This window comes from Lolium perenne, chromosome 4 (assembly GCF_019359855.2).
Source record: "Lolium perenne isolate Kyuss_39 chromosome 4, Kyuss_2.0, whole genome shotgun sequence".
Lineage (NCBI taxonomy): Eukaryota > Viridiplantae > Streptophyta > Magnoliopsida > Poales > Poaceae > Lolium > Lolium perenne.
Window position 1 is genome coordinate 331,697,777 of NC_067247.2, and position 26,741 is coordinate 331,724,517.

The 26,741-nt window shown below is 41.7% G+C and overlaps 1 protein-coding gene across 1 annotated transcript; it reads left to right on the forward strand.

Moving 5' to 3' along the window:
* Window positions 1–19,675: 19,675 nt before the first annotated feature.
* Window positions 19,676–24,070, forward strand: LOC127296467 (superoxide dismutase [Cu-Zn] 2). Its single transcript, XM_051326549.1, has 7 exons — window positions 19,676–19,852; window positions 19,946–20,047; window positions 22,220–22,315; window positions 22,392–22,423; window positions 22,514–22,589; window positions 23,644–23,697; window positions 23,844–24,070. The coding sequence occupies exons 1-7, from the start codon at window positions 19,747–19,749 to the stop codon at window positions 23,870–23,872; spliced, it is 495 nt and encodes a 164-aa protein (XP_051182509.1). The 5' UTR covers window positions 19,676–19,746; the 3' UTR covers window positions 23,873–24,070.
* The last annotated feature ends 2,671 nt before the right edge of the window (window positions 24,071–26,741 follow it).

Genomic DNA, 26,741 nt, shown 5'->3' on the forward strand with positions numbered 1-26,741 from the left:
GGTGTGTGGCCGCCTCGTCGCTCCACTTCGTTTCCTCTCCGGACTTCTGGAAGCTTGTGGAAAAATAAGATCCTGGGCGTTGATTTCGTCCAATTCCGAGAATATTTCCTTACTAGGATTTCTGAAACCAAAAACAGCAGAAAACAACAACTGGCTCTTCGGCATCTCGTTAATAGGCTAGTGCCGGAAAATGCATAAATATGACAAAAAGTATGTATAAAACATGTGAGTATCATCATAAAAGTAGCATGGAACATAAGAAATTATCGATACGTTGGAGACGTATCAGCCAGCAGCGTCGTCAACGTTTTAAAGGCGGCAGGGGATGGAAAGAAAAAATAAACCAAAAATCAGTTGGTCAAAAATCCAAGAAAATAAACATTTATCGTTCTGAGAGGATGACATGCGGGACCCATGAGGAAGCAGCATCCTCAGCGTTTATTGTTCATAGAGGCTGACATGTGGGACCCGTGAGCCAGCGGTGTCCTCAACGTTTTAAAGGCGGCAGGATATCGAAAGAAAAAATAAGCCAAAAATCATTTGGTAAACAAAATCCAAGAAAAGAAACATTTACCGTTCTGAGAGGATGACATGCGGGACCCATGAGGCAGCAGCATCCTCAACGATTCCAAGGCGGCAGGGGATCAAAAGAAAAAAAGGAAATATCCAGAAATTAATTAGGGGTTCAAAATAAATCCATCAAAGGAAACTTTTATTGTTCATAGAGGATGACATGTGGGACCGACCTGCCAACAGCATCCTCATCGTTTCAAAGGGGGCAGGAGATCAAAAGAAAACGGAAAATAGCCAGAAATTAGGGGTGAAAAATAACTCCAAGAAAGGAAACTTTTATTGTTCGTAGAGGATGACATGCGGGACCCATGAGCCAGCAGCTTACTCAACGTTTCAAAGGCGGCATGAGATCGAAAGAAAAAGGCAAGTGACCAAATATCAGGAGACAAAGATAATCCAAGAAAAGAAACTTTATTGTACATAGAGAATGACATGCGGGTCCCATTTTGCAAGACGGTCCCAACGTTTCATATGCGGCTTGATATCATAAGAAAAAAGAAAGTAGCCAGAAATTAGGGGGTAAAAAAAACTCCAAGAAAGGAAAGTTTTATCGTTCATACAGGATGACATGTGGGACCTATGAGCCAGCAGAGTCCTCAACGTTTCAAAGGCGGCAGGGGATCAAAAGAAAAAGGAAATAGCCAAAAATCAGAGGGTGAAAAAAAACCAAGAAAATAAACTTTTATAGTACATAGAGTATGACATGCGGGTCCCATGAGCCAGCAGGTTCCTCAACGTTTTCAAAGGCGGCATGAGATCGAAAGAAATAGGCAAGTGACCAAAAATCAGAGGGTGAAACATAATCCAAGAAAAAAACTTTTATTGTACATAGAGGATGACATGTGAGTCCCATTTTGCAGCAGCGGTTGATGTCTACGGGTGCTTCTATTCTTGTAGACAGTGTTGGGCCTCCAAGAGCAGAGGTTTGTAGAACAGCAGCAAGTTTCCCTTAAGTGGATCACCCAAGGTTTATCGAACTCAGGGAGGAAGAGGTCAAAGATATCCCTCTCATGCAACCCTGCAACCACAAAGCAAGAAGTCTCTTGTGTCCCCAACACACCAAATAGGTGCACTAGTTCGGCGAAGAGATAGTGAAATACATGTGGTATGAATAAGTATGAGCAGTAGCAACAGCACCAGAAAAGTGCTTGCTGGCGTGTGGTTGATGGTGGTAATATTGCGGGCAGTAGAGATGCAGTAAAACAGTAAACAAGCAGCGATAGCAGTATTTAGGAACAAGGCCTAGGGATTATACTTTCACTAGTGGACACTCTCAACATTGATCACATAACAGAATAAATAGATAGATGCTAGACTCTACACCCTCTTGTTGGATGATGAACACCACTAACTGTGTAGGATTACACGAACCCTCAATGCCGGAGTTAACAAGCTCCACAATATTCGATGTTCATATTTAAATAACCTTAGAGTGCATGACAGATCAACATAACCAAACCAAGTACTAACATAGCATGCACACTGTCACCTTCACGCTACGAAAGGAGGCATAGATCACATCAATACCATCATAGCAATAGTTAACTTCATAATCTACAAGAGATCACAATCATAGCCTACGCCAAGTACTACACGATGCACACACTGTCACCATTACACCGTGCAGGAGGAATAAACTACTTTAATAACATCACTAGAGTAGCACACAGATAAATTGTGATACAAAACACATTGCAATCATAAAGAGATATAAATAAGCACTTCACTATGGCATTCATAACAGTGAATAAGTATTCTGTGAAATATAGCCTAAGAGACCCACACGGTGCACACACTGTCACCTTTACACACGTGGGACAAGGAGTCTCCGGAGATCACATAAGTAAAATCCACTTGACTAGCATAATGACATCTAGATTACAAGCATCATCATATGAATCTCAATCATGTAAGGCAGCTCATGAGATTATTGTATTGAAGTACATAGGGAGAGAGATTAACCACATAGCTACCGGTACAGCCCCGAGCCTCGATGGAGAACTACTCCCTCCTCATGGGAGACAGCAGCGGTGATGAAGATGGCGGTGGTGTCGATGGAGAAGCCTTCCGGGGGCACTTCCCCGTCCCGGCGGCGTGCCGGAACAGAGACTCCTGTCCCCCAGATCTTGGCTTCGCGATGGCGGCGGCTCTGGAAGGTTTCTCGTACCGTGGCTTTTCCGTCTCGAAGTTTTAGGTCAGGGAGACTTAAATAGGCGAAGAGGCGGCGTCAGAAGGTCAACGAGGCGACGACACAACAGGGGGGCGCGGGCCCCCCTTGGCCGCGCCAGGGTGGTGTCTGGTGGGCCTGTGGCCCCCCTCTGGCCTCTCTCGGGTGTTCTGGAAGCTTCGCGTGATCCTAAGATGCTGGGCGTTGATTTCGTCCGATTCCGAGAATATTTCCTTACTAGGATTTCTGAAACCAAACACAGCAGAAAACAGGAACTGGCTCTTCGGCATCTCGTTAATAGGTTAGTGCCGGAAAATGCATAAATATGACATAAAGTATGCATAAAATATGTAGATATCATCAATAATGTGGCATGGAACATAAGAACTTATCGATACGTCGGAGACATATCAGCATCCCCAAGCTTAGTTTCTGCTCGTTCCGAGCAGGTAAACGATAACAAAGATAATTTCTGGAGTGACATGCCATCATAACCTTGATCATACTATTGTAAGCATATGTAATGAATGCAGCGATCAAAACAATGGTAATGCAATGAGTAAATAAATGAATCATATAGCAAAGACTTTTCATGAATAGTACTTCAAGACAAGCGTCAATAAGTCTTGCATAAGAGTTAACTCATAAAGCAATAATTCAAAGTAAAGGTATTGAAGCAACACAAAGGAAGATTAAGTTTCAGCGGTTGCTTTCAACTTGTAACATGTATATCTCATGGATATTGTCAATGTAAAGTAATATAACAAGTGCAATATGCAAGTATGTAGGAATCAATGCACAGTTCACACAAGTGTTTGCTTCTTGAGGTGGAGAGAGATAGGTGAACTGACTCAACATAAAGGTAAAAGAAAGGCCCTTCGCAGAGGGAAGCATTGATTGCTATATTTGTGCTAGAGCTTTGATTTTGAAAACATATAGAGAGCATAAAAGAATAAAATTTTGAGAGGTGTTTGTTGTTGTCAACGAATGGTAGTGGGTACTCTAACCCCCTTGCTAGACAAACCTTCAAAGAGCGGCTCCCATTTTATTTTATTTTTGGGTGGCACTCCTTCCAACCTTTCTTTCACAAACCATGGCTAACCGAATCCTTCGGGTGCCTGCCAACAATCTCATACCATGAAGGAGTGCCTTTTTATTTTAGTTTTATTATGATGACACTCCTCCCCACCTTTGCTTTCTCAAGCCATGGCTAACTGAATCCTTCGGGTGCCGTCCAACAATCACATACCATGGAGGAGTGTCTATTTTTGTTAATTAATTTGGGACTGGGAATCCCATTGCCAACTCTTTTTGCAAAATTATTGGATAAGCGGATGAAGCCACTAGTCCATTGGTGAAAGTTGCTGATACGTCTCCGACGTATCGATAATTTCTTATGTTCCATGCCACATTATTGATGTTATCTACATGTTTTATGCACACTTTATGTCATATTCGTGCATTTTCTGGAACTAACCTATTAACAAGATGCCGAAGTGCCAGTTGCTGTTTTCTGCTGTTTTTGGTTTCAGAAATCCTAGTAACGAAATATTCTCGGAATCGGACGAAATCAACGCCCAAGTTCCTATTTTCACCGGAAGCATCCAGAACACCCGGGAAGGACCAGAGGGGGGGCACTGGGCCCCCAGACCATAGGCCGGCGCGGCCCAGGCCCTGGCCGTGCCGCCCTATGGTGTCGTCGCCCCTTCGACCCTCCGACTCCGACTCTTCGCCTATTTAAGCCGTCGTGACCTAAAACCTCGACACCAATTGACGAAAACCACAGAAACCTTCCAGAGCCACCGCCATCGCGAGGCCAAGATCTGGGGGACAGGAGTCTCTGTTCCGGCACGCTGCCGGAGCGGGGAAGTGCCCCCGGAAGGCTTCTCCATCGACACCGCTGCCATCTCCACCGCCATCTTCATCACCGCTGTTGCTCCCATGAGGAGGGAGTAGTTCTCCATCGAGGCTCGGGGCTGTACTGGTAGCTATGTGGTTCATCTCTCTCCTATGTACCTCAATACAATGATCTCATGAGCTGCTTTACATGATTGAGATTCATATGAGTTTGTATCACAATTTATCTATGTGCTACTCTAGCAAAGTTATTAAAGTAGTTCTATTCCTCCTGCACGTGTGTAAAGGTGACAGTGTGTGCACCGTGTTAGTACTTGGTTTATGCTATGATCATGATCTCTTGTAGATTATGAAGTTAACTATTGCTATGATAGTATTGATGTGATCTATTCCTCCTACATATGCATGAAGGTGACAGTGTGCATGCTATGTTAGTACTTGGTTTAGTTGTATTGATCTATCTTACACTATAAGGTTACTTAAATATGAACAAATTGTGGAGCTTGTTAACTCTGGCATTGAGGGTTCGTGTAATCCTACGCAATGCGTTCATCATCCAACAAAAGTGTAGTGTATGCATTTATCTATTCTGTTATGTGATCAATGTTGAGAGTGTCCACTAGTGAAAGTGTAATCCCTAGGCCTTGTTCCTAAATACTGCTGCGTTACTACTGCTTGTTTATTGTTTCACTGTGTTACTACTGCTGCAATACCACCACCATCAACTACACGCCTGCAAGCTATTTTCTGGCACCGTTGCTACTGCTCATATATATTCATACCACCTGTATTTCACTATCTCTTCGCCGAACTAGTGCACCTATTAGGTGTGTTGGGGACACAAGAGACTTCTTGCTTTGTGGTTGCAGGGTTGCATGAGAGGGATATCTTTGACCTCTTCCTCCCTGAGTTCGATAAACCTTGGGTGATCCACTTAAGGGAAAACTTGCTGCTGTCCTACAAACCTCTGCTCTTGGAGGCCCAACACTGTCTACAGGAAAAGGAGGGGGAAGTAGACATCAAGCTATTTTCTGGCGCCGTTGCCGGGGAGGAAAGGTAAAAGGTACTCACACTCCGGACCTCGGCTACCAAGCTATTTTCCGGCGTCGTAAGTACTCGAAGCTATTTCCTTTAGATCCTGCAATTGCATCTTTTTGTTTCTTGTTTACACTAGTTTGGCATAATGGACAAGAATGAGCTTCTATTGCTATTTCCTGATTTAAAACATGGATTGTTTGATGCGAAAATTAAAAAACCTATGGAATCTTATTTGCATGCTGGTAGTAATATTAGTATGAACGCTTTGAACACCATTGTTGATAATGATATAGAAAGTTCTAAGCTTGGGGAAGCTGGTTTTCATGATATTTTTAGTCCCCCAAGCATTGAGGAGAAAATTTTCTTTGATGATACTTTGCCTCCCATATATGATGATTATAATGATAGTGGTCTTTTGGTGCCACCTACTATGGAGAGTAAATTTTGTTGTGATTATACTATGCCTCCAACAGTTGATGAGAATAATAATGATAGCTACTTTGTTGAATTTGCTCCCACTACAACTACTAAAATTGATTATGCTTATGTGGAGAGTAATAATTTTATGCATGAGACTCATGATAAGAATGCTTTATGTGATAGTTATATTGTTGAGTTTGCTCATGATGCTACTGAAAGTTATTATGAGAGAGGAAAATATGGTTGTAGAAATTTTCATGTTACTAAAATGCCTCTCTATGTGCTGAAATTTTTGAAACTACACTTGTTTTATCTTCCTATGCTTGTTACTTTGCTCTTCATGAACTTGTTTATTTACAAGATTCCTATGCATAGGAAGCATGTTAGACTTAAATGTGTTTTTAATTTGCCTCTTGATGCTCTCTTTTGCTTCAAATACTATTTCTTGCGAGTGCATCATTAAAACTGCTGAGCCCATCTTAATGGCTATAAAGAAAGAACTTCTTGGGAGATAACCCATGTGTTATTTTACCTACAGTACTTTGTTTTTATTTTGTGTCTTGGAAGTTGTTTACTACTGTAGCAACCTCTCCTTATCTTAGTTTTGTGTTTTGTTGTGCCAAGTTAAGCCGTTGATAGAAAAGTAAGTACTAGATTTGGATTACTGCGCAGTTCCAGATTTCTTTGCTGTCACGAATCTGGGTCTACCTCCCTGTAGGTAACTCAGAAAATTAAGCCAATTTACGTGCATGATCCTCAGATATGTACGCAACTTTCATTCAATTTGAGCATTTCCATTTGAGCAAGTCTGGTGCCATTTTAAAATTCGTCAATACGAACTGTTCTGTTTTGACAGATTCTGCCTTTTATTTCGCATTGCCTCTTTTGCTATGTCGGATGAATTTCTTTGATCCACTAATGTCCAGTAGCATTATGCAATGTTCAGAAGTGTTAAGAATGATTGTGTCACCTCTGAATATGTTAATTTTTATTGTGCACTAACCCTCTAATGAGTTGTTTCGAGTTTGGTGTGGAGGAAGTTTTCAAGGATCAAGAGAGGAGTATGATGCAACATGATCAAGGAGAGTGAAAGCTCTAAGCTTGGGGATGCCCCGGTGGTTCACCCCTGCATATATTAAGAAGACTCAAGCGTCTAAGCTTGGGGATGCCCAAGGCATCCCCTTCTTCATCGACAACATTATCAGGTTCCTCCCCTGAAACTATATTTTTATTCCATCACATCTTATGTGCTTTTCTTGGAGCGTCGGTTTGTTTTTGTTTTTGTTTGTGGTTGAATAAATTGGATTACATCATGCTTGTGTGGGAGAGAGACACGCTCCGCTGGTTCGTATGAACACATGTGTTCTTAGCTCATAATATTCATGGCGAAGTTTCCTCTTCGTTAAATTGTTATATGGTTGGAATTGGAAAATAATACATGTAGTAATTGCTATAAATGTCTTGGGTAATGTGATACTTGGCAATTGTTGTGCTCATGTTTAAGCTCTTGCATCATATACTTTGCACCCATTAATGAAGAAATACATAGAGCTTGCTAAAATTTGGTTTGCATAATTGGTTTCTCTAAGGTCTAGATAATTTCTAGTATTGAGTTTGAACAACAAGGAAGACGGTGTAGAGTCTTATAATGTTTTCAATATGTCTTTTATGTGAGTTTTGCTACACCGGTTCATCCTTGTGTTTGTTTCAAATAAGCCTTGCTAGCCTAAACCTTGTATCGAGAGGGAATACTTCTCATGCATCCAAATACTTGAGCCAACCACTATGCCATTTGTGTCCACCATACCTACCTACTACATGGTATTTCTCCGCCATTCCAAAGTAAATTGCTTGAGTGCTACCTTTAAACAATTCAAAATTTATCACCTCTGATTTGTGTCAATGTTTTATAGCTCATGAGGAAGCATGTGGTGTTTATCTTTCAATCTTGTTGGGCAACTTTCACCAATGGACTAGTGGCTTCATCCGCTTATCCAATAATTTTGCAAAAAGAGCTGGCAATGGGATTCCCAGTCCCAAATTAATTAACAAAAATAGACACTCCTCCATGGTATGTGATTGTTGGACGGCACCCGAAGGATTCGGTTAGCCATGGCTTGTGTAAGCAAAGGTTGGGAGGAGTGTCATCATAATAAAACTAAAATAAAAAGGCACTCCTTCATGGTATGAGATTGTTGGCAGGCACCCGAGGATTCGGTTAGCCATGGTTTGTGAAAGAAAGGTTGGAAGGAGTGCCACCCAAAATAAAATAAAATGGGAGCCGCTCTTTGAAGGTTTGTCTGGCAAGGGGGTTAGAGTACCCGCTACCATTCGTTGACAACAACATACACCTCTCAAAACTTTATTTTTATGCTCTCTTTATGTTTTCAAAATAGAAGCTCTAGCACAAATATAGCAATCGATGCTTTCCTCTTTGAAGGACCATTCTTTTACTTTTATTGTTGAGTCAGTTCACCTATTTCTCTCCATCCCAAGAAGCAAACACTTGTGTGAACTGTGCATTGATTCCTACATATTTGCATATTGCACTTGTTATATTACTCTATGTTGACAATATCCATGAGATACACATGTTATAAGTTGAAAGCAACCGCTGAAACTTAATCTTCCTTTGTGTTGCTTCAATGCTTTTACTACGAATTATTGCTTTATGAGTTAACTCTTATGCAAGACTTATTGATGCTTGTCTTCAAGTGCTATTCATGAAAAGTCTTTGCTTTATGATTCAGTTGTTTACTCATGTCATTACCATTGTTTTGATCATTGCATTCATTACATGTGTTTACAATAGTATGATCAAGTTTATGATGGCATGTCACTCCAGAAATTATCTGTGTTATCGTTTTACCTGCTCGGGACGAGCAGAACTAAGCTTGGGGATGCTGATACGTCTCCGACGTATCGATAATTTCTTATGTTCCATGCCACATTATTGATGTTATCTACATGTTTTATGCACACTTTATGTCATATTCGTGCATTTTCTGGAACTAACCTATTAACAAGATGCCGAAGTGCCAGTTCTCGTTTTACGCTGTTTTGGTTTCAGAAATCCTAGTAACGAAATATTCTCGGAATCGGACGAAATCAACGCCCAAGTTCCTATTTTCACCGGAAGCATCCAGAACACCCGGGAAGGACCAGAGGGGGGGCACTGGGCCCCCAGACCATAGGCCGGCGCGACCCAGGCCCTGGCCGCGCCGCCCTATGGTGTCGTCGCCCCTTCGACCCTCCGACTCCGACTCTTCGCCTATTTAAGCCGTCGTGACCTAAAACCTCGACACCAATTGACGAAAACCACAGAAACCTTCCAGAGCCGCCGCCATCGCGAGGCCAAGATCTGGGGGACAGGAGTCTCTGTTCCGGCACGCTGCCGGAGCGGGGAAGTGCCCCCGGAAGGCTTCTCCATCGACACCGCTGCCATCTCCACCGCCATCTTCATCACCGCTGTTGCTCCCATGAGGAGGGAGTAGTTCTCCATCGAGGCTCGGGGCTGTACCGGTAGCTATGTGGTTCATCTCTCTCCTATGTACCTCAATACAATGATCTCATGAGCTGCTTTACATGATTGAGATTCATATGAGTTTGTATCATAATTTATCTATGTGCTACTCTAGCAAAGTTATTAAAGTAGTTCTATTCCTCCTGCACGTGTGTAAAGGTGACAGTGTGTGCACCGTGTTAGTACTTGGTTTATGCTATGATCATGATCTCTTGTAGATTATGAAGTTAACTATTGCTATGATAGTATTGATGTGATCTATTCCTCTTACATATGCATGAAGGTGACAGTGTGCATGCTATGTTAGTACTTGGTTTAGTTGTATTGATCTATCTTACACTATAAGGTTACTTAAATATGAACAAATTGTGGAGCTTGTTAACTCCGGCATTGAGGGTTCGTGTAATCCTACGCAATGCGTTCATCATCCAACAAAAGTGTAGAGTATGCATTTATCTATTCTGTTATGTGATCAATGTTGAGAGTGTCCACTAGTGAAAGTGTAATCCCTAGGCCTTGTTCCTAAATACTGCTGCGTTACTACTGCTTGTTTATTGTTTCACTGTGTTACTACTGCTGCAATACCACCACCATCAACTACACGCCTGCAAGCTATTTTCTGGCACCGTTGCTACTGCTCATATATATTCATACCACCTGTATTTCACTATCTCTTCGCCGAACTAGTGCACCTATTAGGTGTGTTGGGGACACAAGAGACTTCTTGCTTTGTGGTTGCAGGGTTGCATGAGAGGGATATCTTTGACCTCTTCCTCCCTGAGTTCGATAAACCTTGGGTGATCCACTTAAGGGAAAACTTGCTGCTGTCCTACAAACCTCTGCTCTTGGAGGCCCAACACTGTCTACAGGAAAAGGAGGGGGAAGTAGACATCAGTTGCCCAACAAGATTGAAAGATAAACACCACATACTTCCTCATGAGCTATAAAACATTGACACAAATAAGGGATGATAAATTTTGAATTGTTTAAAGGTAGCACTCAAGCAATTTACTTTGGAATGGCAGAGAAATACCATGTAGTAGGTAGGTATGGTGGACACAAATGGCATAGTTTTTGGCTCAAGGTTTTTGGATGCATGAGAAGTAATCCTCTCAATACAAGGCTTAGGCTAGTAAGGTTGTTTGAAGAAAACACAAGTATGAACTAGTACAGCAAAACTCTCATAAAAGACATATTGCAAGCATTATAAGACTCTACACTGTCTTCCTTGTTGCTCAAACACCTTACTAGAAAAAATCTAGACCTTAGAGAGACCAATCATGCAAACCAAATTTTAACCAGCTCTATGTATTTCTTCATTAATAGGTGCAAAGCATATGATGCAAGAGCTTAATCATGAGCACAACAATTGCCAAGTATCACATTGTTCAAGACATCATACCAATTACCACATGTAGCATTTTCTGTTTCCAACCATATAACAATGAACGAATCAGTTTCAACCTTCGCCATGAACATTAAAAGCTAAGAACACATGTGTTCATATGAACCAGCGGAGCGTGTCTCTCTCCCACACAAGCATTTATTCAGAGAATGAAAATAACAAAAACGAAAATGAAAGCACACAGACGCTCCAAGTAAAGCACATAAGATGTGACCGAATAAAAATATAGTTTCAAGAGAAGGAACCTGATAATTTATCGATGAAGAAGGGGATGCCTTGGGCATCCCCAAGCTTAGATGCTTGAGTCTTCTTGAAATATGCAGGGATGAACCACCGGGGCATCCCCAAGCTTAGAGCTTTCACTCTTCTTGATCATATTGTATCATCCTCCTCTCTTGACCCTTGAAAACTTCCTCCACACCAAACTCGAAACAAACTCATTAGAGGGTTAGTGCATAATCAAAAATTCACATGTTCAGAGGTGACACAATCATTCTTAACACTTCTGGACATTGCTCAAAGCTACTGGAAGTTAATGGAACAAAGAAATCCATCCCACATAGCAAAAGAGGCAATGCGAAATAAAATGCAGAATCTGTCAAAACAGAACAGTCCGTAAAGACGAATTTTATTGAGGCACCAGACTCGCTCAAATGAAAATTCTCAAATTGAATGAAAGTTGCATACATATCTGAGGATAACTCATGTAAATTGGCATAATTTTCTCAGTTACCTACAGAGAATTAGGCCCAGATTCGTGACAGCAAGAAATCTGTTTCTGCGCAGTAATCCAAATCTAGTATGAACCTTACTATCAAAGACTTTACTTGGCACAACAATGCAACAAAACTAAGATAAGGAGAGGTTGCTACAGCAGTAACAACTTCCAAGACACAAATATAAAACAAAAGTACTGTAGTAAAATAAACACATGGGTTATCTCCCAAGAAGTTCTTTCTTTATAGCCATTAAGATGGGCTCAGCAGTTTTAATGATGCACTCGCAAGAAATAGTATTTGAAGCAAAAGAGAGCATCAAGAGGCGAATTCAAAACACATTTAAGCCTAACATGCTTCCTATGAAGAGGAATCTTGTAAATAAATAAATTCAAGAAGCATAATGCAACAAGCATAGAAAGATAAAACAAGTGCAGCTTCAAGATCTTCAGCAAAAAGAGAGGTGTTTTAGTAACATGAAAATTTCTACAACCATATTTTCCTCTCTCATAATAACTTTCAGTACCATCATGAGCAAACTCAACAATATAACTATCACATAAAGCATTCTTATCATGAGTCTCATGCATAAAATTATTACTACCCACATAAGCATAATCAATTTTATTAGTTGTAGTGGGAGCAAATTCAACAAAGTAGCTATCATTATTATTATCATCATCAAATATAGAAGGCATATTGTAATCATAATCAAATTTATCCTCCATAACAGGCGGTACTAAAAGACCACTATCTTTATAATCATCATAAATAGGAGGCAAAGTATCATCAAAGAAAATTTTCTCCTCAATGCTTGGGGGACTAAAAAGATCATGCTTATCAAAACCAGCTTCCCCAAGCTTAGAATTTTCCATAGCATTAGCAACAATAGTGTTCAAAGCATTCATATTAATAACATTCCCATTAGCATGCATATAAAGTTCCATGGGTTTTTTAATTCTCTCTTCAAACACATCATGTCCTAATTCAAGATAAAGTTCATAAAGATCTCTCATATTTTTGTTGTTTTCCATTATGCCTAACTAGTGTAAACAAGAAACAAAAAGATGCAATTGCAGGATCTAAAGGAAATAGCTTCGAGCACAGACACAATGGCGCCAGAAAAGTACTTAGTTACCTGGAACCGGAGTATGAGTGCCTTTTACCTTTCCTCCCCGGCAACGGCGCCAGAAAAGTGCTTGATGTCTACGGGTGCTTCTATTCTTGTAGACAGTGTTGGGCCTCCAAGAGCAGAGGTTTGTAGAACAGCTGCAAGTTTCCCTTAAGTGGATCACCCAAGGTTTATCGAACTCAGGGAGGAAGAGGTCAAAGATATCCCTCTCATGCAACCCTGCAACCACAAAGCAAGAAGTCTCTTGTGTCCCCAACACACCAAATAGGTGCACTAGTTCGGCGAAGAGATAGTGAAATATAGGTGGTATGAATAAGTATGAGCAGTAGCAACAACACCAGAAAATTGCTTGCTGGCGTGTGGTTGATGGTGGTAATATTGCGGGCAGTAGAGATGCGAAAACAAGAAACAAGCAAATGATAGCAGTATTTAGGAACAATGCCTAGGGATTATACTTTCACTAGTGGACACTCTCAACATTGATCACATAACAGAATAAATAGATAGATGCTAGACTCTACACCCTCTTGTTGGATGATGAACACCACTAACTGTGTAGGATTACACGAACCCTCAATGCCGGAGTTAACAAGCTCCACAATATTCGATGTTCATATTTAAATAACCTTAGAGTGCACGACAGATCAACATAACCAAACGAAGTACTAACATAGCATGCACACTGTCACCTTCACGCTACGAAAGGAGGCATAGATCACATCAATACCATCATAGCAATAGTTAACTTCATAATCTACAAGAGATCACAATCATAGCCTACGCCAAGTACTACACGATGCACACACTGTCACCATTACACCGTGCAGGAGGAATAAACTACTTTAATAACATCACTAGAGTAGCACACAGATAAATTGTGATACAAAACACATTGCAATCATAAAGAGATATAAATAAGCACTTCACTGTGCCATTCATAACAGTGAATAAGTATTCTGTGAAATATAGCCTAAGAGACCCACACGGTGCACACACTGTCACCTTTACACACGTGGGACAAGGAGTCTCCGGAGATCACATAAGTAAAATCCACTTGACTAGCATAATGACATCTAGATTACAAGCATCATCATATGAATCTCAATCATGTAAGGCAGCTCATGAGATTATTGTATTGAAGTACATAGGGAGAGAGATTAACCACATAGATACCGGTACAGTCCCGAGCCTCGATGGAGAACTACTCCCTCCTCACGGGAGACAGCAGCGGTGATGAAGATGGCGGTGGTGTCGATGGAGAAGCCTTCCGGGGGCACTTCCCCGTCCCGGCGGTGTGCCGGAACAGAGACTCCTGTCCCCCAGATCTTGGCTTCGCGATGGCGGCGGCTCTGGAAGGTTCTCGTACCGTGGCTTTTCCGTCTCGAAGTTTTAGGTCAGGGAGGCTTAAATAGGCGAAGAGGCGGCGTCAGAAGGTCAACGAGGCGACGACACAACAGGGGGGCGCGGGCCTCCCTTGGCCGCGCTAGGGTGGTGTCTGGTGGGCCTGTGGCCCCCCTCTGGCCTCTCTCGGGTGTTCTGGAAGCTTCGCGTGATCCTAAGATGCTGGGCGTTGATTTCGTCCGATTCCGAGAATATTTCCTTACTAGGATTTCTGAAACCAAAAACAGCAGAAAACAGGAACTGGCTCTTCGGCATCTCGTTAATAGGTTAGTGCCGGAAAATGCATAAATATGACATAAAGTATGCATAAAACATGTAGATATCATCAATAATGTGGCATGGAACATAAGAAATTATCGATACGTCGGAGACGTATCAGCGGTTCCAACGTTTCAAATGCGGCTTGAGATCAAAAGAAAAAGAAAGTAGCCAGAAATTAGGGGGTAAAAAAAATCCAAGAAAATAAAGTTGATGGACATAGAGGATGACATGCGGGTCCCATGAGCCAACAGCTTACTCAACGTTTCCAAGGCGGCAGGGGATCAAAAGAAAAAAAGGAAATAGCCAAAAATCAGAGGGTGAAAAAAAAACCCAAGAAAATAAACTTTTATAGTACATAGAGGATGACATGTGGGTCCCATGAGCCAGCAGGTTCCTCAAAACGTTTCAAACATGGCATGAGATGGAAAGAAAAAGGCAAGTACCAAATATCAGGAGCCAAAAATAATCCAAGAAAAGAAATTTTATTGTACATAGAGGATGACATGCGGGTCCCATTTTGCAGCAGCGGTCTCAATGTTTACAAGGCGGCACAGGACCAAAAGAAAAATGAATTAGCCAGAAATAAGGGTGTCAAAAAATCCAAGAAAAGGAATATTTCAATTGGGCTGCATCTGGACATCTGGGCCTGCGAACTATCCTGCTGGGCCTTTTGACTCGTACAATTTTAGCCCACTCCAAAACAGGAAAGTTCGGATTTTTCTTAAAAAAAACAGGAAAGTCATATGCTTCGCAAAAACAAAAAAACAAGGAGATTCAACATATAAGTTTGTTTATGTAAAAATAAAGATTTAATTTATCCGTTTGAAATAGCTCATAGCGTAATACACTGTTATTGTCTGCAAAATAATCAAGATATCACATGTTTCTTGTACGGGGAGGCTGACATCGGGGACCCATGAGCCAGCAGCGTCGTCAACGTTTTAAAGACGGCAGGGGATGGAAAGAAAAAATAAACCAAAAATATGTTGGTAAACAATCCAAGAAAAGAAACATTTTTGTTCTAAGAGGATGACATGCGAGACCCATGAGGCAGCAGCATCCTCAGCGTTTATTGTTCATAGAGGCTGACATGTTGGACCCGTGAGCCAGCAGCGTCCTCAACGTTTTAAAGGCGGCAGGAGATCGAAAGAAAAAATTAGCCAAAAATCATTTGGTAAACAAAATCTAAGAAAAGAAACATTTACCGTTCTGAGAGGATGACATGCGGGACCCATGAGGCAGCAGCATCCTCAACGATTCCAAGGCGGCAGGGGATCAAAGAAAAAAAAGGAAATATCCCGAAATTAATTAGGGGTTCAAAATAAATCCATCAAAGGAAACTTTTATTGTTCACAGAGGATGACATGTGGGACCGACCTGCCAACAGCGTCCTCATCGTTTCAAAGGGGCAGGACATCAAAAGAAAAAGGCAAATAGCCAGAAATTAGGGGTAAAAAATAACTCCAATAAAGGAAACTTTTATTGTTCGTAGAGGATGACATGCGGGACCCATGAGCCAGCAGCTTAGTCAACGTTTCAAAAGCGGCATGAGATCGAAAGAAAAAGGCAAGTGACAAAATATCAGGAGCCAAAGATAATCCAAGAAAAGAAACTTTATTGTACATAGAGAATGACATGCGGGTCCCATTTTGCAGCAGCGGTCCCAACGTTTCAAATGCGGCTTGAGATCAAAAGAAAAAAGAAAGTAGCCAGAAATTAGGGGGTAAAAAAAAACTCCAAGAAAGGAAAGTTTTATCGTTCATACAGGCTGACATGTGGGACCTATGAGCCAGCAGAGTCCTCAACGTTTCAAAGGCGGCAGGGGATCAAAAGAAAAAAGGAAATAGCCAAAAATCAGAGGGTGAAAAAAACCAAGAAAATGAACTTTTATAGTACATAGAGGATGACATGCGGGTCCCATGAGCCTGCAGGTTCCTCAACGTTTCAAACGTGGCATGAGATCGAAAGAAAAAGGAAAGTGACCAAATATCAGGAGCCAAAAATAATTCAAGAAAAGAAACTTGATTGTACATAGAGGATGACATGCGGTTCCCATTTAGCAGCAGCGGTCTCACCGTTTGAGAGGCGGCAGGGGATCGAAAGAAAAAGGTAAGTGACCAAATATGAGGTGCCAAAAAAAATCCAAGAAAAGAAAGTTTTATAGTACATAGAGGATGACATGCGGGTCCCATTTAGCAGCAGCGGTATCACCGTTTGAGAGGCGGCAGAGGGTCGAAAGAAAAAAGGTAAGTGACCAAATATGAGGTGCCAAAAAAAATCCAAGAAAAGAAAGTTTTATAGTACATAGAGGATGACATGCGGGTCCCATTTAGCAGCAGCGGTATCACCGTTTGAGAGGCGGCAGGGGATCGAAAGAAAAAGGCAAGTGACCAAATTTGAGGTGCCAAAAAAACTCCAAGAAAAGAAAGTTTTATAGTACATAGAGGATGACATGCGGGTCCCATTTAGCAGCAGCGGTATCACCGTTTGAGAGGCGGCAGGGGATCGAAAGAAAAAGGTAAGTGACCAAATATGAGGTGCCAAAAAAAATCCAAGAAAAGAAAGTTTTATAGTACATAGAGGATGACATGCGGGTCCCATTTAGCGGCAGCGGTATCACCGTTTGAGAGGCGGCGAGGATCGAAAAAAAAAGGGAACTGCCCAAATTTGAGGTGCCAAAAAAAACTCCAAGAAAAGAAAGTTTTATAGTACATAGAGGATGACATGCGGGTCCCAATTAGCAGCAGCGGTCTCAACGTTTCCAAGGCGGCAAGGGATCAAAAGAAAAAGGAAGTAGCCAGAAATCAGGGGGTAAAAAAAAATCCAAGAATAGAAAGAATTTTGGTTCATAGAGGATGACATGCGGGACCCATGGTCCTGCATCGTAAACGGCTCGATCGGAGAGCGTTGAACGAGATGGCGCGATCGAGAAAAAAAAACAATGCCAGAGAGGCTGCCATCTGGGCCCTACATCCCTCGGCGGTGCGGATTTGCGTTGACTCGGCCGGCGAACCCGAGAATTCGAGATGCACCACGTCCCGGGCCACCATACGCAACGTTTTGGCCGGTTTCGTCGGGCTAGGTGGCCTCAAAAACGAGAAAAAAACGTTTTGACATGCACAACGGACAGACCCAAAATCGTCGGCCATGGTACACCAGCAACCACGGCGCGACTTCAACTTCGTCGGCCATGGCAACTTTTCTTGTAGTGCATTCACATAATGACATAACCTTGTTATTAATAACATCCAATGTTCATGATCATGAAACTGTGATCATCTATTAATCAACAAGCTAGTTATACAAGAGGCTTACTAGGGACTCCTTGTTGTTCACATAACAAACATGTATCAATGTTTCGGTTAATACAATTATAGCATGGTATGTAAACATTATCATAAACACAAAGATATATTATAATTACCATTTTATTATTGCCTCTTGGGCATATCTCCAACAGTATTACCAAAGATAGTCCGTGCATCTAGAGCATTAGCATGTTCGAGTTCTGTCAAGAGTGCCTAAAATAAGTTCAATTGAACTAAAGCTTCCTCCGAAAGATGCAGTTGGAGGAGACAGAGAAGTAGAATAGTATAATTCCCACACAAGTGTAACCCATGGTAATTAGCATAATTATAAAACTTTTACAAATTCTTCATCAACGAGCAATTATTCTGAGAAATTAAGCCCAACAAGACCACCTTGATCCAACTCCAAGGATAATGGTGCCTATACTTTTCCACCTCTATATATAATAACCCATTGATACACTTTGAGGGGGGTGAATTAGAAAATAAGTAGAGACCATAAAACTGAATTCACCATTCTGAGTTTGCTTCCATATTTTTTTTGAATGTTTTGGTTCCCTAATTTAGATACATTGAGCGGGATGGTTGTCTCCTCTGCACACACAAGGTGAGAGGCATGCAAAAAAATCCTAGGTTTGGTTGTGCTTAGAGGCCGACATTGCAATGCATTACTAAAAGGATGAAGTCTGTCTTGACTCTTGATGGGAATTAGGCTAGATTTAGCATAATTTACTTTCAAAACCAAAGGCTGCTCCAAACCTATGCACCAGGGGTTTAGATGATGTAGGTGTGAGACATATGCTTAAATTGAGAAGAGAACATTGTGGCGATCATTTAAATACGGTGAAACAACAATATTATTTTGTAAGAAATTCAAAAAGGTGTGACTACCTTTGTTATATTTAAGAGAGCAAAGCATTCAACTCAAAACTCTTTTAGAAAGCAAAATGTGGTTTTCAACCGAAAAATTGCATTCTCCTATGTGTTGATGTCTCACCACAATCATCGCCATACAGAGTTCTGAGATTCGTGCTAAACTTTCCTTGTCAATATTTTTTGCATATAGGCCCTTAATGTTTATGGATATAAGCCTGCTCTCGACCTTTGTGAGATTTCATAAATGTTTGATCGAGGTTTTATGAATGTATGAAGATTCAAAATGGTTTCATATCTGTTTAATACATGTTTTCGTGAAAGGACACACATGCATGCATAGTTTCATATCTGGTTGATGAATTCATGAAGGTTAAACATAATTCCACATATGTTTTATACATGCTTTCATGAAGGAATAAAGATGTGCATGCAGTTTTGTACTCCCGCCATCCAAAAATGTAAGGCCCCCTTGATTGTCGTTGGTCAAGAACTTATAACTTTGAATGCCCACAAAACTAGTATAAAGATATATGAAATGAAAGAATATAATTTGATATATATTAGGGATCAAAGTCATGCATTAAAGACTGTGCAAACTAAATCTCGTGTGACATTTGGGAAAGAGAAAGTATATGTTTCAGTCTCCGGGAAAGGTAAAAAAAAATTATGAAACATGTTTATACATATTTCCATGAAGTATCGTATATGTTTTTATGAAACATGTTTATACATATTTACAATCTAAGTATATGTTTCACTCACATATGCATTTGTAGTTTCGTATATGTTATGTGAAACCTCAATGAAACATTTTTAGAAAACAACCCAGCGGCAAAGTGCAGTTCGATTTTTAGAAAATAGAGGGCTTTATATGCAACTTTGTCGGGAAGCAATGTGAAACAGTGCAGTGTGCAGTAAATCTATCTAGACTATTCATTCTTCATCCAACGGTTCACATAGGCTAAGTCAGCAAACCTGTAGCTGTGACTTGCCTCTTCGAAGTCAGCCAAGCCTGCGCCGGCCAAAAACTAGAGGCAAAGCTGCGGCTGCGGCAGAGGGGCACGAAAAAATGGCAGGGAAAGCCGGCAGCCTCAAGGGCGTCGCCCTCATCAGCGCCGGCGGCACCAACAGCACGGTCGCCGGCGCCCTCCACTTCGTCCAAGACCCCTCCACCGGTATGTACCTACTCACTAGGACTCCGACCTCTCTACAGCTACAGCCGCCTCTTCTTGCTGATAAGATTGATTTGATCTCCCTGTGCGTGCTAGGGTACACCGAGGTGAGGGGAAGGCTCACGGGCCTCGCCCCGGGCCTCCACGGCTTCCACATCCACGCCTTCGGAGACACCACCAACGGCTGCAATTCCACGGGTGGGTAGCCTCATCGCGGTATTCCTCACTTTGGTACTTAGACTGTCGAATCGGCGATACTTGTGGTAGTTAATAGAGATTTGCATCCGGGATTCTTCACTGCAACTGACTCAAGTGCTCCATTAAGTAGAAATGGAATTCACTTAATTACAAATCCTCCATAAAATTCCCCCGAATGCAACGTTTTGATGCATATTTCGCGTAAGCAAAGGCTTGTTCCTGAATTGAGCTGTCTTTTGATCCGAATACACACATAGGTCATGGATGTGAATGTATTATAATTCATTTTACAAATTCAGCTGTGTGCTGGTGTGGACCCGCCAAAACTGCTGTTTAGTTGTTAAACAAGAGCCCTGGTAGACTTCCTGTTTTCAAATTGGGGTTCCCCCTCTGAATTACTTCCATAATGGATATAGTTTAGCACATGTAGAAGTTGGAGTAAAGCAAGACGAGTTCAGGCACTATCACTAAATGCACTGTTTGTGCTCGGCCTCGAGCAGGCCTATGCGCAGATATAGGAAAACCAAGATTGTTCGGATCTATTGAGATTCTGTCTGATGCTGTAAATTGGACCTTGTGAGTTTGTTGTTTGCCTGTAGAGATCAACTAGGAGACCATTCCAAACTGAATGACTACGAACACAACGTTTGGGGAAGTATTGTAGTTACCTAGCACATGCAGGAAGAAATATTGCATGTCTCAACAGTTTACACAAAACAGAAAAGAGATGACCCACTTCACTTTCCAGAGTCGTAATAGATTGTTAAGTAAATGATGCCCAAGTCCATGAGAAACAGTTGTGATAGATGCGCCATGTTGGTCACAATCTGAATCATCTTGGTAGAATTGAATTTTGAAAGAGAAGCCTGGATCTTGACGGGGGATCTTCCAACAGAATTTCCCTGCTTGTGGAAATTCATACCTTTCCTGACAAATGGAACTACTTCCGAAGCTGTTGGTGGAATGTGAAGCAATCATTTTGCACTGTTTCAGCAGTGAACTTGCATAGAATAGTGCAAGTTCTGTGTTGGCTGTAAAACATAGTTTCTAGTGTTGACTTGTCTATTCCTTCCAGCTAGGGGTGGAAACGGATTGGATGCGGATCAGATAGTGCCCTTCCCATATCAGTTTCCATATTTTTAAAACGAATACGGATGCGAATACGGATGTTGCCGAATACGAATACGGAGCGGATGTTACTCGGATACGAATACGGATCGGATGTTTTCTCAATTCGGAGCGGATACGAATATAAGGAAATAATAGACTCATGTCTTAAAATGAGCCAACTATATAATGGTAGAGAGATAAATATACTGATATAATACATAGTAGTTTCAAGTTCAATCACGTAAAAGAACATTTGATCGATTAGTTAGTTTGTCTAGATTAGATAATTAGCATATTGGTTTCAAATTACTAAAACTTGATAACGTAATCTTATTCGGATACGGATATATCCATTTCCATATCCACATTTGCTTCAAAAATCAATACCATATTTGTATTTGTATTTGCTTTTTGTAAAACGGATCCGGATATTTACCATATCCATTTCCACGGACGTCCGGATTCGGATGTTACCATTTCCATTTTTAATTTCTCGAATACGAATGTCGGATAATATGGACTATCCAGCTATCATATGGACTACTGGCTACTGCTCTTTTCAGATTAGTCTACTGGTGTTGTACTGGTTACTGCATTTTTTGACTTTTGATTTTGGTCTCTTTATTACGCAATGGGCTATTGGCTTATTTTCTATAACTAATTCTTGAAGCTTAGATAAAAGCTTTGTTAAGATTTGCCTTACTATTTAAGCTACATACATATAAAGAACTTGATTGAGATATCATGTACGGAGTACAACTTTTTGCAAACATCTTATTCTGTAGATAAGTATTAATCTCTGAAGCAGGGCCGGCTCTGGCCCAGGGCAAGAAGTGCGACCGCCCGGGGCCCAACCAAAACGGGGGCCCATTATTTCTAGCACAGTACAGATAGGAAAAGGTAGAAGAAAAAAAATTAGGCCCATCTAGCATAAATAGGGCCCATTTATAAAGTTCGCCCTGGGGCCCTCCAAATCCTAGAGCCGGTCCTGCTCTGAAGAAGGCAAAGTCAGGTTATGGGAAAACATTATGGTGTGCTGATTTTTTTGTTTTTGTTTAACAGGACCCCATTTTAATCCACATAGTAAGTCCCATGGAGCACCTGTTGATGATGAACGACATGTGGGCGACCTGGGAAACATACAAGCCAACAAAGATGGTTAGCTATATGACTACTCGACAACTTTTTAGGGCTTCGAAACTATTGGTTATGACACACTAGTTATTTATTTCAGGCGTTGCAGAAGTCTTCATAAAGGACTTGCAGGTTCGTTGGATTGAAGGATGTAAAATATTCTTTTGATCATCTTGATATTATTTTTATGCACGGGCAATTCATTTCTCTTGTTGTTTAAAGATTTCACTGAGCGGGCCTCATTCCATACTGGGAAGAGCAGTTGTTGTTCATGCTGATTCTGATGACCTAGGAAGGGGTAAGCATTTTAACGTCACCACTGAAAGCTGGTGTTTCTTAACTTGATATAAGACTGGTATACCTTCTTATGATCATATCTATATTCAGTAATAAGATTGATGGAACTTCTTCCAGAAAACTTATGATTCACTGGTGCCTGAATTTTGTAACTTATATTTCCACCGGCTGAATTGGGACGTGTACTATGTATATAGTATCATCATACATTTATAATGCTTTTTCTTGAGCACATGGACTGTTCAGTTCCCCTATTAAATTGAGATCATAGGTGACATTATATTTTGTCCAATATCTGAAATTTTCCTTGAAAATTAGTGTTCATTGGATATTGACAGTGCTAGCCAGTAGCCACGTTTTCGTAAAACCATACTGAATTAATTTAGGATTACTGAAAGGAATTTGTTCAAGCCTATTATTAGTTTATGAATATATTTGTGCGGTGCACGCAGCAGAACAGAACTCCTAGCCAAAGATAGTGCCGCACTACAGGATTACTCTACCACGGGTAATGTCATTCAATACATGAAGGCACTGAAATACTAGTCAGTATCTGAATTATGTTTCTGTTTTGTGCATCACATAGGATTGTTGAGATCTCATTACTCCGTTAATCACAGTAGTGTTGCAAAATATTAAGATTTTGGATGAAGAAAAGCATCTCCATGATTTTTGCCGCATTCTGTCATGTTCCATTGCCTTCCTGGTCAAGCAGTGCTGGGTGTTGTATTCTAGAAGAAAAGCAGTGCTATGTGTTGCATACATATCCTGCTACACGGTTTATTTGCCACAAGAATCGTTTGGGTGGTAGATTTGCCTTCAGTTTTGTGCTCAGTTTATAAAAAGATTATGATGCATGCAATGCTTGATACAGTGGTTTCCTCTACACCCTGACCAAGCTTTACCAATGTTGTGCTGCACTTCAATTTTTTCCTTGTTTTCTGTAACAATTGGGAAACTTCAGATTCGTGATGATGTGTATTACTGTTCTGTATATGTCTGGACGTCATCCGCATGTTTTACTGCCCCTGACAAGTTCCTTTGATATTTTGTAGGTGGCCATGAACTCAGTAAATCAACAGGAAATGCAGGAGCCAGGATTGGATGTGGTAAATGGCAACCTTACCATTTCTTTATTGATCTGCAGGGACAGAAAGAGCAAATACTAATCAAATCCAGTTGCAACTTGCTGGTTCGTGTAGATGATTCTCAAATATAGTGACGGTACTCATAGACATGTCTTCCTAAATTTTAGGTATCATTGGAATCCAGCCTGCTGTTTAACCAAGAGCCAGTGGAGCTGCCTGTGTTGGAACTGTTGCGCTCAGATGAGGAAACAATGATGTCGCCGGTCTGGAGTGTGGACACTTTTAACATTATAAATTTCGATATAATATTACCATGTTCAGTTATGTATATGAATGCAAATACTCTTTATATCTGAATAAAATGGAAAGAAAGGTAGTTATTATCAAAAATAAATTTGGAAAGAATGGTAGCACGAACTTGCATGAACCTTGTCCCAGCCATGAACTTGCCAGTGAAATAATTAAAAGTAAATCGATAGGTTACATTGTTATGTTTGCCTCTTGGGAGGTTTGGGACGAAAGAAAGACAACGGTTTTCGAAATAAATTCTCAAGACATTCAGGCATCATAGCCAAGATAAGAAAAAATGACGTGGAGAATTGGGCTATGTATCGTTCTTGGGCTATCGAAGATGCTAGACATTTGTGGGCTTCAGGAGTGTGATCCCATGTGGCCGCCTTTTGGCCTTTTCTGTGTAAACTTTGTTTGTAATCAATTAATTAGACGAGACACATATTTAATATTTTGGCTATGTTTGGAAAAGGAGAGCAAATTAACGCAATCATGTCTTGTTTTTAAATACGGAATGTGTAAATAGATATCTCTCACATAGGGTCCAATTTTAGATGCTCATGCCATATACTTTACCATATAATTTTCTTTGATTTAGATTGGAGCTAATATTTACTGGTTTGTGATTCGAATGGGGATATATCGAACTGTGGGTTCGAATTGAAAATAGGACAGACTTGGATCGAAAGTAAAAAAATAATAGTCGGATTTGCTCTGATTGATATCTAGTTATAGTTCTTGCAAATCCCGAGAGGGAGTTAAACTTTTAGTCTCGTCTAGTTAAGAAAAAAGAGACATAATACAGTAAACTCAAGCATTGATAGACACTTAGAGCTAAGCATGCTCCCAAATGATTTTGGTAACTTAATAACTACTAACTATGTGAGATTGGCCTTGACTTTTGACTAAAAAAATAATATATTATCCGGTTCAAACCTTCAAATTATCCTAATTAAATTTTGGATAATTCATATACGCATGCTATTTGGTATACCACATGCTATACCGCATCAGCAAAACCACTCCAGAATTGGATATCCTTATCCATTGGATTCTTTAAAATTAGATATAAATACTTGAATCGAATCCAAGGCCGATTTCGGTGCGAAAACTATCCTATTACATCCCTAGTTACTTGATACCCTACAAAGTACTAACAGACGCTCTGCATGGTTATTCCAAGTGTCACTGCGGTTTACCCAGGTTCAAAATTATGTTAGAAACTTGGTCCCCGCTGCCAAGTGCTAAAAAATGGCTCATTCTTCTTTGTTTTAACAAGGTCCTTGCTGCGGAAGAATCAAATACCCGCGCAATTAAGTAACCTTCTCACAGTAAGTACATGACGTCCTTGACACCAGCCGGCCGTGATCGTTTGGAGCCGTGACCATGAAATCGGCGGTCCCAAGACACCCAGGCCAAGCGCTAGCAGCTCGAGGAAGAAGATGAAACAAGAGCAAGAGAACAGAGCAACGTCAGTAAATTTATCACTCCGTGTACTGCTCCTATAAGCCTTCCCGGCTTGTGCCAATACTGATACCAAGGTCAGACCCTCGCAAGAAATGCCTGGACGGGAACCGGACACGCCGGAATGCGCCAAGGCCGGACCCCGTGCCCGTTCGAACGAAGCGTCGCCGGCGTTCGCGGCGTGTGACGCGCGCGGGCAACTATCGGCATCACAGCGCGCGATGCGCCCGAGGCGAGGAAGGCCCTGGACCTTCCGCTTGGCGCCGGGCAGCGCGATGCCGGCGTCGCGCCGCGACGGCTGCTACGGACGCCGCCCGCGCGCGCGCGCTCCCTAGGCCGATGGCTGCTCGATCGATCGTCTCGGACGCGACCAACTGCCCGAGTCCAACCTACGCTGGCTCTGGTCGAGTGGTCGGTGCTAGCTCGAGGGGAGTAAAGAAACACGCCCAAATCGAGCCGGCACGCACGACCATGGCATGCGCCCGTACGTGGCCGTTGGCCGAGCCCGAGCTGCCTGGAAAATGGCTGGGATTGCGCTCGTGCGTGGGAGGGACGGCGACCGCGCGCGCCGGCATTCGTGGGCAACTATTTTTCTGGCCCTGTCGTCCTCGTCCTGCGCCTCCGCCTCCGCCTCGGCTTCGCATGTGCCAGTGCGTGTCCGTGTCCGTGTGCTGGCCTCGCCGTGGCGACACCGTTGCTCGCAGCGGTGTGTCCTCCGATGCGCCGAGCAGGCCGACCGTTGTTCTCCGATGTCCCGTTGTACTGTACTACGTACCCCTCTGTACCACCGAATTGTAAACGCCGTCTCCCTGCTGGTCCGTGACTTCACCGTATCCGCCTTCCGCCGTGCGCTAAGCGCCCTCGCTAAGCCCTTCTCTTCTCGATTTTCCGTCATGAAACTCGTGGTAGCTCTGCACTTTTTTTTTTTCTTCGTCTTAAAACTCGTGCGAGCTCTGTACGTACGTATTTCGCCTGAATTCTCTTGCAGTTGCAGTGCGCATCGACACCACACGCACGCAGATTCTGAGCCCGTTTTAGCTGCAGCGGGCACAACAGCACATGGATACACGACTGCATTACCGGTATACTTTCAGTATGAAGTCTGGAAATACATACGCAAGTGCCACGCCCCAAAAGATCTTTGCAAATGCATAGGAGGGCCTTTTGCCCCACAGAAAGCCTGGGAGATGGTTGATGGCAGCCTAGCTGGCTGATGACTTTTTTGTCAGAAAAAAAAAGGCTGTCTGATGACTTCATGCCATGGTCCTCGATATTGTGTATTTGTGTTACATACCTCTTTTGCTATTATT

Excerpts from the sequence above, each read along its gene's own strand:
- LOC127296467 (XM_051326549.1), top strand. The coding sequence starts at position 19,747 with ATGGCAGGGAAAGCCGGCAGCCTCAAGGGCGTCGCCCTCATCAGCGCC. Across the intron at positions 19,853-19,945 it reads CGTCCAAGACCCCTCCACCG|GGTACACCGAGGTGAGGGGA; the intron begins GTATGTACCTAC and ends TGTGCGTGCTAG. Across the intron at positions 22,424-22,513 it reads TCTTCATAAAGGACTTGCAG|ATTTCACTGAGCGGGCCTCA; the intron begins GTTCGTTGGATT and ends TGTTGTTTAAAG.